Source organism: Telopea speciosissima, chromosome 8 (genome assembly GCF_018873765.1).
Source record: "Telopea speciosissima isolate NSW1024214 ecotype Mountain lineage chromosome 8, Tspe_v1, whole genome shotgun sequence".
Classification (NCBI taxonomy): domain Eukaryota; kingdom Viridiplantae; phylum Streptophyta; class Magnoliopsida; order Proteales; family Proteaceae; genus Telopea; species Telopea speciosissima.
Window position 1 is genome coordinate 9,481,700 of NC_057923.1, and position 13,200 is coordinate 9,494,899.

The window sequence follows — 13,200 nt, forward strand, 5'->3', positions numbered from 1 at the left end:
AGAATTCTTCTCGTGAGATTGATCCAAGGCAAAAGAGTAAACAGACTTAAGAAATCAACTAGCCAACTGTCAAATGAGTTATTAGGTCCTGATTACTTAATAGTCGAATTTCCAACAGACGATGTAACAGAAATTATCTCCTACAATTCTTTGCCTGGTCCCCCCAAGTCCTTCTAATAAGGGGTGGACCCCACCCGAGCAGGGGTAGGGTGATCATTTCTGCCCTCTATGAGAGGAATTTGAGAAAATGGACGAACAGGAAATTATAGGGGATAAAGATCCCGATGTAACATGCGTGAATGCCTAGATGCTATGTTTCATCTTAACACAATTTCTAATTTTGAGTTCTTTATCTTTTGATCAGAAGCCCTATTCAACATGGGTGGAGGGAAACTCGATCCTTAATTTTAATGTAAAACCAAACTCATTGAAAAAAAAAGATTTAAAAAAATAAAATCCCCATGTGAGATTCATATGTAAACCCTTTGTTAATGAAGCTATTCTTTCCAGAAGGATTAGGTAAGGTGAGAGACTTTTCTTTCTATTGAAAAAAAAAGGGAAGTAGTTCTCTGTCCGGGAGTATGGTCTACGCCAGTATTTCTGTGTCTATCTCTCTCCTCCTCAAAACAAGGGGGCAGAGAAGTCTTTTCACATGGGGAGAAAAGAGATAGACTCATGGGAGTGCTGGCATAGACCACACTCCCGGACAGAAAATTTTTTCCTAAAAAAAAACAAAAGGGAAAGAGGTGAGAGATTTTTCCCACACTGGTGGTGCAGGAAACACTATCTTTTTCTTTATTTATTTTTTTCCTTTTCGGTTACCGTTGGGAAAAGAGGCTTTTGTCCCTTCCAGAGTTCCAGGTTCCAACCTCCGCCCGTTACCTATTGATACAAAAAGAAGCAAACTATATTGTGGATCATGTGGGCCCCGTTTAAAGTGATTTGAGCGGGGGGAGCGAGCAAGGAAAATTGCACCCCACGCCGTCACCGTTTAAACCGTGCAACCCGAATACATAATTTCTAATGATCAGATCAGACATCATCAGAACCGTACACGTGTTTTCCTAAAGGTGTGTCATGCACCTTCTGATGATGACATCCTCACGCCATCTCGGTTCCTTTTTTTTTTTTGATAGAAGCCATCTCGGTTCGTTCAGCCGCTATAAATAAGTCATCCTTGTGTGCAACTTAATTACAAAAGTACCCTCGTCACGTGAAACGACTTACTCCCATGGTTTAAACTTAAAGGTAGGCCAGTAAACGGATCGAATTCTGCTCGGATGTAATCAGATTCAGATATTTTTTGATTGAATACGGATACCCCTAAACGGATTCAGATGGATTTGGAGGCGGATCGAATTCAGATTTTCAACCATCCATTTACACCTCTACCTTGTGTAACCTGAACCTTCCTCCCCCTAGTGGATATAATTCACTCTCAATCCATAGTTGTAGATCATGATTCTCTTCTCCTCATATTCTAGAATCTGTTGAATCTTAAAAAACCCTCAATATTGTTATTTACTTAATTTTTTATAATTAAGTATTCGGATTTGGATTTTTTATTGGAGTATTCGGATTTTTTTCCGGATATCTCTAATCGAATACGAATGCCCCTAAACGGATACTGATGCGAATCGAATTCGGATTTTCGGTTATCCATTTATAGCCCTACTTAAAGGTATCAAAAATCGGATTGGGATTAGGATTGGTCACGGTTGATACCGATCCGAATCGTCATGAATCGATACAAATCAGATGGAATTGCCGTTGTTTTTTTTTTTTTTTTAATATAAAAATCAGTTTTATTATTATTATTTTTAATTCTTGAATTTTATCAATGAATTTGTATCGGATCGATCAATATTCAGGATCGGCCTTGACCAATACCAATTCAATCTCGGCAAATCAACCAATCGGATTCCAAGATTACGAACCATAACTACTACCATTCGTTTGACAATTTTTCTTGAATGAAACGACGAAAACACTCACCGCCTTGAGGCTGAGGTTCTTACACATTTCCTTGTCTCATGTTCATAAGAATGCGTGTTTATTGTCAGTACATATTTTTTTCTATCTGGGAGTCGCACTCCCATGTATCTATCTCTCTCCTCTTCAAAACAAGGGGGTCAGAGATGTCTTTTCATATGAGGAGAGAAATAGACTCATGGGAGTCCTGACGTAGGCCACTCTAGGATAGAGTTTTTTTGTTAAGATCGTGAATACATATTCCCTTTTTATGAGTGACTTTTTTTTCTTTGATACTCACCATTAGTGGATGTGTAGATTCCTTCCCACATTAGCATAATGAGAAATCTGTCTTCCATTTTATGGGAGAGGATTCTTTATACTGCCCGAGTGCAGTTTCAGGCAAATGAGAGAACCTCCTTTGGAATTCGACAATAGGGGGAGCGACATTTATGACATATCACCCACCCCCTCACATGAACAATGATATGTGAGGGCGGTGTGCAATTTCATTTTGAGCTGGTGTTGTACATAACTTTTACCCCCATATTATATGTTCTTGTGAAGTTTAAAAAAACGATTGACATTTATATATGGGAAAAGGTTCTCTGAGCCACTTATGTAGGATACACTTTACACTAGCATTTTTATGTCTATTTCTCTCTTCTTCACATGCAATGTCCTTGTTGCTCTCTAATGTGTGATACCATTTTATTGCCCCTCATATATGGGCTTCTCTATTCCGCTTGCAAAGAACCCTCTCCCATATAGTATATAATACCAACACTATAATCAAAATGAAATTATTGTTACATAATGAAATTTTAAACAATTTCTTTTTTGTCAAATGAAACACAAGGAGCCACTTGTGTAGGGTACACTAGCATTTCTGTGTCTATCTCTCTCTTTCACGCATGAAACGCCCTTGTTGCCCCCTAATGTATGATACAATTTTGTTGCGCGCATCTCATAGATGGGTTTCTCCCTTCCGCTTGTAGCTAACCCTCTCCCATATAGTATATACTACCACCACTACAATCAAAATTAAATTATTGTTAGAAGATGTATAATTAAACACAGGGAGCCACTTGTGTAGGGTACACTAGCATTTCTTTGTCTATCTCTCTCTTTCTCACATGAAATATCCTTGTTGCTCTCTAATGTACAATACCATTTTATTGCACCTTATAGATGGGCTTCTCCATGCCGCTTGTAGAAGATCCTCTAGAGTATATACTACAACCACTACAATCAAATTGAAATTATTGTTATAAGATGAAAATTTAAACATAGGGAAAAGGAACATTATCTGGTTGTGCGACGTTGCATCCAAACACAGGAGCACGCAAAATTATTGCCCCACCTCCCATGAAATAAAAATTTCATTCATGTTGATCTTTGCACACGTTCTCATTGGCCCCCGTGCTAGTGAAGTGACCACGCAACTAGACAACGATCTCTTACCCTTAATCATAATAATATGGACTGAGTTTCCCTTCACCATCGTGAAGAAATTCACCATGGGCATTGGTACCACCTGATACCACCACAAATGAGGGTAGTTTTTTTTTATTTCTTCAATAGGGGGTGGAAGTGAAACAATGACCCAAAAGGTCCAATCATGGTTCACTTCACTATCCACAGGTAGAGAAATAATTTCACAGAATAATATTATTGAGATTAATTTCTTTTCACCATGAATATCTGAACCCTTTTGTTAGCATGAGGGAAAATATCTTCGAACTAAGTATAATAGGGGAAATTAATGATGACATTGGAATCCAATCATATGATTACATCATCACTGGGAAGAAAGATGGTTGAAGGAAACCTTAATTCATATTATTAATACTGAGAAATATTTTATCTAGGAACGTAGCCTACGCTGGTGCTCCCATGTGTCTACATTTCTCCTCCCCTGCTGAGGGAGGAGAGAGAGACACGCAGGAGTATTGGCATAGGCCACACTCCCAAATAGAGAACACTTTCCTTATTAATAATGTATTTATTAGCCAAAAGAATCGAGAAAATAAAAAAGAGTTTTGTTAGGTTTTGAATACATATTAAGCATCAACAAACTAAAATGTATAGAATAAATAAAAGGAAATACTTTACCATGCCGTCATAGTTTAATTTCCCTTTCCTATGAGATTTTATTATTATTTTCCCTCTTTTGCTTTGAACATATGAGCCCTATGTTAATGATACCTGTTTTAGGACCACCATTGGTGTGGTATGCAGATTCCTTCCCACACTGGTATAATGGAAAACCTCCTCCCATAAATAAATAAGCAAGAAGTTTTTCTATACGGCATAGAAAAGAACATCATTAATGAACAAATGTGTCATGTGGAAGAATGATGTGGTACATCCGATCATTAGATACATAGGGAATGATATGAAACCACAAGTTAAATTTCGACCTCAAATTCAATATTTACCCTCCCATCTAATGTCATATCCTCTCATGTATATCCATGTATCCCACTATAGTCCTGAACACCCTCTTAGTAGTTCAAAACCATAGGTGTCCAAAATTGATTGTTTTTAGCATTGTATGTTGTTTAATATATGTTTGAAGAAAAATTATGAATTTAGATGGTAAAATATATGAGAGATGAGATATATTGAACAATGAAAATATGCATAATTTAAAATTCGGCAAAATCAAAATTGAGTTGACCAAAACATATATTAATCTTAAGACTTTTTTTGTTATTAATGAAAAATAATATGAACTTTTATCATCCATAAGTTAGTATGGTCTAACAGTTTAAAAGATCAACGTTCATGAGGTGTATCATTCTTTTTCCAAAATAAATCAAATATTATTAAGATGCCACATCATTAATAAATTCAAATATCAAGAAATATTTGATACATAATATGTTTATGTATATACGTATAAAGACAAACTACGAAAAGCTGTATTTATAGTATTAAAATACATTCATATGTTTTACTTAAAAAAAATACATTATTATGTTAATTATAAGGGGAAAAAAGAACACTTTAGATATAAGTTCATTTTATTAATAAAAAAGAAGAAAATTTTATGCACCACGGCCCAGAGGTGGTAGGGAGCAATCAAGTGCCGAATCTCCCCCCCCCCAACCAATTGTTTGAATTGTTTGAAAACGTCCCTCCCAAGGATCTCGATCCTTCATTTTTTACTTCTGCCTACCAGAAAATGTCCCCTTGATAAAAATAGATCAATTATTTGTTTAAAAAACAAACGAGGACAATTTTCATACATGACCATACAAGTCGTGCATGTGAGAGGGTGGGAGTTTCGAACCCTTAATAGAAGTGGAGGGTTTATGACTTTTTCAACTCCATATGAGAAGAAACATGACAGTGCATGCTTGCACGGCCATGTGTGAAATCTATGACCAAAACAAAATAATACAATGAAGTATTTGAAAAATGTGCTATATTAGAAAATGCATTCTTGCATATTAAAAAAATTTAGCATATTAAAAAACAATAATTGAATTTATGTGAAAATATAAACAATAGAACCAACATTTTGGATGTTGTAATAATAGTTTCAAAAGCAGTTTTCTGTCTAGGATTGTGGCCTACACCAGCATTCTCATGTTTCTATTTCTCTCCTCCTCAAAACAAAGGGGTAGAGGTGTCTTTTCATATGAAGAGGAGAGAGATAGACTCATGAGAATGCTGACGTAGGCCACACTTCTGAAGAGAGTTCTTTTTCCCTATATAGTTTATACATGAATGTTTTTCATTTTACTAATGTTCAACTAATCATAAGATTAATCGAATGGCTGTCCTTCAATGACATTGACCCCTCCAAGTCTAACCTAGTAGGTTTTGATTTTTCATACCTAACACTTGGTCTTAACCTGAAAAGTGGAAATATTACACATGCATTTCATGTGCACTAACTTACCACCCAAAAAAAAAATCTCATATGCACTAAGAAAAATAAGATAAAGATCATTTAGCTCACCATTAAAGTAAAACATGTTTTAGAAATTAGATCGGAAATTATAGAATCGACTAACATAATTCAGGATTTTTTTTTTTGGTAAAACATAATTTAGGAATAATTCCAATTAATTTTAAATCGATACAAAATGAAATCAAATTGAAATTAACAAAGATATCCTATACCTAATTTCAAGTTTTTAACCCTTACAAGCAATACATGCCAATAAAATGGAATAGTGGAAAATTAAGTTGCTTAGTTGGTTAAGTGTCTGTCTTGTCATAGAAGGCCTTGGCAGTATGGAATTCAAGTCATCCCCCTACATTTGCAATGCTAGTTGTTACTGTTGCCCAACTTGGGTCCCACCTCTAACCCAAACTCTACTGTCTTCTTGAGATGCCATTCTAGTGGCCAATGGGTTCTCGCAAGGGATGACCCAAAAAAGATAAGAGATCATTTTTTGGTCTTGTAGCATCTGCTTTGGCACGGGACCATTGAGAATGTACGGAAGAGCATCAATATAGATGTAATTTTTTATTTCATGGGGGCAAAGTGATATTTTCATGTATTCCGATGCCTGGCACAGAAGCCATGGACTAAGTAACCTTCTCTTTCCCCAAAAAAAAGAAAAAAAAATCATGGAAATATCAAAGAGGATAACAAGAATGGAAGATAATCCACCAAAAAAAAACAAGAATGGAAGATAGAAAAGTTTTCTTCCAATTTGTTTACCACTTTTGGTCTGTGAACGAGTTTCCAAAAAGAGAGTAAGGTGGCTCCGTAAATTAGTCAAAAGACGAGGGTATTAAAGTAACTACGTAAGTGAGGGAGTTAGGAGGGTTTAATTTTTCTGGCGTAGAAATACGAAAGGCGGAAGAGAGCGCAGCGCAGGGATTCACGTTATCCACGATTTCTCTTATTAGCTATCACGTTTGCTTCTTCTCCTTCGAACATTTTAATTTTGGGGTTTATCTCTGCACAAACTCAAATTAGGGTTTTTAGCAATCAATTGTTTTTCCGAAGAATTCAAAGCATGGTTTCTGATTCAATCGTGAACGGTTCTGCTCCTACAATCTCGAAGGATTCCGGAAAAAAAAAGAGGGTAAGATAATCGATACCTATTGCGCTGCGATCGTTATTTTCTTCCTTCTTCTTTCACATATTTATTCTTTGGTTTTCAGAACAACAGAACTGCAAAATTGAAGCAGTGCAAGCTTGACGCGAGACGTGAACAATGGCTTTCTCAGGGTATGGCATGGATTTTCTGTTTGTATTTACATTGTCTGTAATGAAACCGTCTGCAATCATGCAAATTTATTTATTTTCGCGATATTTACTTTTTTCTTGTATAATTTTTCATGGATGGGCTCTCATGTAGTCAAGAACAAGGGATTCAAAGAGGAATCGAACGGCGGAGGGGTATCTCCTCCACCGTGCTTACCTCAGAGGGATGAGCGGAAACGGTCATTGGAGAAATTGGAAACGAGGACAAGAGGGGAGGAAAACGAAAGATCATGCCTTCATGATAGCGATTTGGAGTCCCTGGAGAATAGTCCTGCCAGCAGTATCTTGGGGCCCAATGATTCCAGGAAGGATCGCCCCGGGAGTAGCAGCGGTAGCTGCAGAAGCAGCAGTAGTGGTGGATGTTATTCAGGAAGCGTCAGCGAGGAAGAAGAGGAAGATGGGTGTCTGGATGACTGGGAGGCTGTTGCTGATGCTTTAACCGCCGATGATAAACGGCACAAGCCGAATTTAGAAACTCCTGCTGATCCCGAGGCCCCCGTTCATGAACTGCCGAGCGAAACATATGGAGCGGAGAATTTAAAATCAGAGTGCCAGGATACGGTTTCTAGGGTTGTAGCAAACAGTCGTGCATGGAGGCCTGATGACGCTTTTCGTCCCCAGAGTCTGCCTAATCTTTCTAAACAGCATAGTTTCACCATGACTGCGGAGCGCCATTGTGGTCGTGGTGCTGTCACCTGGGCTTGCCACGATATAACGTCTCCTCCTTCATCTTGCCCTATCTGCTATGAAGATCTGGATATCACTGACTCAAGTTTTCTCCCCTGTTCATGTGGATTTCGGCTTTGTCTCTTCTGCCACAAGCGGATCCTTGAGGCTGATGGGCGTTGTCCCGGCTGCAGGACGCAGTACGATCCCTCAATTGGGGACACGGGAGTGAATGGGGATGTCCTGCCGATTCGGCTGGCTCGTTCTTGTAGCATGGGTACTAGATTTTATTAAGAGTCTTTAGTCTTATTGGAAAACAATGTTTTTTTTTTTTGGGGTGGGGGGGGGGGTTAGAATTCAGTTTTTTTTTTTTAATTATGTCCTGTGTGTTCTGTTCATGGACAGAGCTCTGAGTTTCGATGAGTAGATGTGGATATAGGATAGAATTTGAAGCTCTCCGGGAACTGAAATGGACTTCTATGAGTTCGATTCTTGTATGTTGCATATGATGATGTAGAGGGATTTACTTGCTTATGTGAATAGATAAATGGCAAATAGATAATGAATAACATCAAAATCTATCTGAACATATCCCCCCCCACTCCTTTTTTATTTTATTTTTTATTTTTTTATACTATATGATCCCTCGCTTCTTTTGCAAGATTTGAGTATCAAATGACCCATATTATCGGAGATGTTATTTTCTCTGAATAAATGATTAATTCCATTTGGGGACTACTTGCTTTACTTGCTGTAGGCTTTATCTTATTGGATACTTGTAATTGTGTACTTGGGCTTTGGTGCTTTCTCTATTTCTTAGGTCATCTTACTTTTTTTTTTTCTTTTCATTTGAAATTTTCAACTAAAGAATATGTTTTCTTGTGTCAATGGAGCTGAGATTATGTAAGAAGAGATTAATTTCTATATAATCTGAACTGCAGATAAAACTTCTCTTGCATTTGATAGGGTTTTAAAGTTTCTACTTTGTTTGCTGATCTTAATTGTTTTTTCACTCATGACAACTTTTCTGCTGGAGGCTTATGTTAAAATTTTCGTAGTAGTTAACTATGTAAGATGCAGTTGGAAGAGCAATGGAGCAGCGGCAATGATACTTATTCAGCTGGTGGTTTTCTGGTTAATTCCTTTGAAAATGATACTTCTATAGCATTCTTCTATTACTGTTCTCATTCTCGCCATTTGTAGAGGACAACTTGAAGATATAAGGTATTTTTTGCCTGTTAGCTGGAATGATCTCCCCCCCCCCCCCCCCTTACATATGAATTTATGATACTAGTGATCTCCAATTACTCCGATGGCAAAAAGGTGATTGTTAAGATGGATCTCTGTTTAACTCTCATATGCTGTTGTTATCTGTAATTTGATCAAATCCCCAGGAAGAAAGGATGATTTTATTGTTTCGGTGATATCGTCATAATTAGTGCTGTATAGCATACAGTTCTATGTAAGAGTTCTTGATATTTGTCAACACTTTAAATCTTTGATAATTGATGGAATTGTGATTTGGATGGATCTGCTATCTCTGTGCTGAAGATATGTTGAATCAGTAATTGCATTTGAAAAGCTTCTACGCTGACATGATGCCATCATGGGCTTCTCCCCTCTTCATGAATGGAAGTAGCCTGTTCTCAGTTCTTACAGAAAGACATAGAAAGACATGAGACAGTTGAGATCGTGGACTCAACAGTATGAGAATTAATCTCCGGACTAGTGTGATACTTGATGTGAAAAATTATGTATAGGTTTCATAGCTGTGTTGAAAGCATAATAATTAACATGATGCATTAACCTTCTTGTTTAAGTTTGCACACACAATTTTCTGGTTAGTCCTCTTCAACACCTAGTATTTTGCTGAATTTTGATGAAATCTGACCATAAAAAGATTACAGTTAGGGTGTTGCTGTCTACATTTAGGGAGTTCTAGCCTCCTGACCATAATTATTGCTAGCAACTGACATATTGCTAATCTCTATATTCTGATCTATCTGCTTAAGAAATTGTTTGTCTTACAGTGGGTATCTTTATTGTGACAGTTATAATAAGAACTGTCTCCAGGATTCACAATTCTCTGTGGTTTTGATATGGATTGAGAAGTGACTTTTATGCATACTACTTGGACTTTCTTGAGTCAGTAGTTGTAGGCATAGTTCTTTTTTAATCTAGTCTCTAGCTGTTATTATTTGTTTGTAGTACTTGTGGTGGGATAGTTCTTGGGGAAAGATAGTTGATGCAGGTAAATCACAGAAGACTTATTTTAGTGGAAGTAAGTCTTGTGTAGGGGTACATGTATGTTGGGCCTTTGTTCCAACTTCCAAGCAGCTTTTGTTGTCATAGGCCACTTTGATGGGCCTAAACTAAGGTAGGAGCTAGGACTACAAGATTAGTCAAGTAGGATTAGCGTAGCCCAAATTTGTGGGTTTATTTGAGTCCTTTTTTAAATGTAGCTTAGTTCTAGAATTACAAGGAATTGATTTCAGTTTACATTCTAAGTCTATGATCTGTTTTTGAGAGTCCTAGTTTGAGTGGGAGTGTCAAATACTAGTCTGTTTTGGATATTCCAATTAGTGGTTGAGTTCAAAGTCATTGTAGGAGTGTTAGAGAGTCAGTTTGACAAAGTTATGTAGATGTAGTGGCTTATGGCCTTACCCTCGAATTTATGAACAAGAGTTTTTATTTTTATTTTTAGAGCTGGCTGTGAGAGATTCATAATGTTGCTGGGTGGATTCCAACAGACTGATACAGGTGGATTTCTGTCCTCTCTCTTTCATTATTATCGTCTACTTTATTCTTCCAGCTTCAACTGGTCAGTCCCTCTTTCATTCTTCTTCCTAGTACCTGTGGCACCACTGTTTTCTATCGAGTTTCTGCTTGCTAGTTGTGATCATAGTTCTACCAGAATAGCGTCCAGATTTGTCCTAAATTTGGGATATCAATTCTGGTTGTATATTCTGTTGATTTCTGATTGAATCTGCTGAGTTTAAACTGTTGGAATATTAGTTCTGGTACTGCTACCCTGCTTTCCCAGTAGTATTAGGAGTTGCCTGTACAAGCTGCTCTGCTACTCTGTTTTCAGCTATATTTGGCAGATTCTGTCAATAGAGAACACCACTCGACCAGAGAGTTAAGACTCCTATGATCTCTCTGCTTCAAGTTATCAGTTTTCTCCCTAAACAGACCTACTTCTCTGTTTTGGTGATCATGGTTGTGCTAGCCTGTTCTTGTTTCTCTATTTTGGAAATGTATTTGCGTTAAAAGTACTTGTTTCATCAATACTTTGTAGGCCCTATTTTTTCTTTGTTTAAAACTTGTCCCATTTGGGTTGACATTTCAAAATCAAATGTGTCTAAAGCTTGTGAATTCCAGAATTTAGTTTTTCTTGGAAATTTATTGCTAAAAATGGACTTACGATAGATTATCATTTTGGTAATTGTCTGTTCTGAAGTTATAACTAGGAATATCTCAAGATAGATTATCATTTTCGTGGTCATTAAGAATTATTTAACTAGCTCAGAGTTATATTTGTAACTTTAGAATAGATGAATTGAGATGATTAATCTGTAGAATAGAAGTTCCTTTGATTGGTGGATATCTCTAGTGGTGCTGAACTGGGTCTGTCTCTAGTTCTTGATCAAGAATCAAGGTTTTTCTTTGATCTCATAACCCTAGAGTCCACATACAATTTGTCTGAATAGTATAATGTTATTGTTTGTGTTAAGATTGAGCATGGTTTTTGTCTCCCCAAAAATACTGTAGCCTAGTAGGCCATCACTCCCCCAAAATGGATCCTCTACTGCCGAGCTGCCCGGCAGGACGGTACTGCCGAGACACAGCGAGGCGGTGAATGACCGCCTTACCCCTGCTAGGGCAAGGCGCTCAGGCAGGGGTAATGACCGGGCAGGGGTAATGCGGTCATTCCCCGCCTTGCTGTGTCTCGGCAGTACCATTCTGCCAGTCAGCTCGGCAGTAGAGGATCTGAATCCATCACTCCCCTTCTTTCCTGTGGTGATTTTTTAGTTATTTATGGTGTTTGAAGTCCCAATACATAGTTTTAGAAGTACTTCTGTTTCTGAGGTTCTGACAAAAGTTTGTTGTGGTAACATGCTGGTTGAAACCAGTTGGTCTTATCATCATGGGCAGTGACTTATTATCGTCTCATATCTGACAGAAGATTTCTTTTCTTGCTGTTGTTGTTCTGTTTGAATTTAGGGTTAACCCTTGATTATCCTGCATCAATTCTTTATCAGAGTGGTTCAAAGATATCTTCAGGGTTGAATTTGTAAGGTGCTTGTCGTTGCTGGCTTGAATCAAATCTTCAGATTGAGGAGAGTGGGACTGGGAGCATTGGAGGATCCAAGGGAGTCTGAGACTTCGATCCTCTCCATTTTAAGGGAAGTTAAACAATAATTATGCCCCAAGGGTTGGACAGTATTGTTGCTTTGATACTGAGGCACACACGACTGAACAGAACCTTTGATGAAGAGGCTGATGTGACAGATAAAGATTGTCAGTTTTGCAATTCGATGGGTTGGAGGAGTCACCTTGGGGGTTTCACAAGTTCGACCATCTACTTGGGTAGTTGCTAGGACTGCAAAATTTTGCCTCTTATGCTACTGGAAAAATTAACTAGGAGATTTATGGATAGGGTAGTGATTATTCAATGGATACTTCTGATAGAACTTATAGAGTATGATGGCTTGGTGGAACTTGAACCTAAATGAGTTGAATTTGTTTTTTAAAGAAAATTGGAGCTTTTAGAGGTTCAAGTCCAAGAATATTGGGTTTGATAACCTACATGTGGGTTCTGAAGGGTTTGATAAGAATGGTTTGCAATTATGGTTGGAAGAGGAAATGCAAATCAGTGGGGAAGATAAGCTGGAAAATTTGTACCTGTGGGAGAGTGTTTGAGGGCTACTCAAATGTGAGAGATTTGTTAATGGCAATACACAGGGATAATTAATGTAGCTCTGTTTGGTGAGGAAAATCCCATGATCTAGAAGATGTTACTTAATTATGACCTTTATAAGTAGGCAAGGTTGCACTGTTTGTAGATATTAATCACACTATCGTGATTATAGTAGCCATTGGGCATGCAGAATGGATATATTCATGGATTAATCTTGATTCCTTTATAAGGATTGGTTACACAACCATGGTGGATCTTTTAGCTCTTCGGCTTTTATGGGGCAGATCATCAAACAGTGGTTTCCTCTGCCAGATAACTAACCTCAATTTCGATGGGTGTTCTTTGGAAATAATTCCCCCACCTGGTATTAGAGATGCCTTCAGATATAACACTGAAGAAGTGACCC

At 37.6% G+C, this 13,200-nt stretch overlaps 1 protein-coding gene across 1 annotated transcript; it reads left to right on the forward strand.

The window, feature by feature from the left end:
- The first annotated feature begins 6,784 nt into the window (after window positions 1-6,784).
- On the forward strand, window positions 6,785-8,205 carry LOC122672869. Its single transcript, XM_043870374.1, has 3 exons — window positions 6,785-7,025; window positions 7,105-7,171; window positions 7,302-8,205. The coding sequence occupies exons 1-3, from the start codon at window positions 6,957-6,959 to the stop codon at window positions 8,165-8,167; spliced, it is 1,002 nt and encodes a 333-aa protein (XP_043726309.1). The 5' UTR covers window positions 6,785-6,956; the 3' UTR covers window positions 8,168-8,205.
- The last annotated feature ends 4,995 nt before the right edge of the window (window positions 8,206-13,200 follow it).

Excerpts from the sequence above, each read along its gene's own strand:
- LOC122672869 (XM_043870374.1), top strand. The coding sequence starts at position 6,957 with ATGGTTTCTGATTCAATCGTGAACGGTTCTGCTCCTACAATCTCGAAG. Across the intron at positions 7,026-7,104 it reads ATTCCGGAAAAAAAAAGAGG|AACAACAGAACTGCAAAATT; the intron begins GTAAGATAATCG and ends TTTGGTTTTCAG. Across the intron at positions 7,172-7,301 it reads TGAACAATGGCTTTCTCAGG|TCAAGAACAAGGGATTCAAA; the intron begins GTATGGCATGGA and ends GCTCTCATGTAG.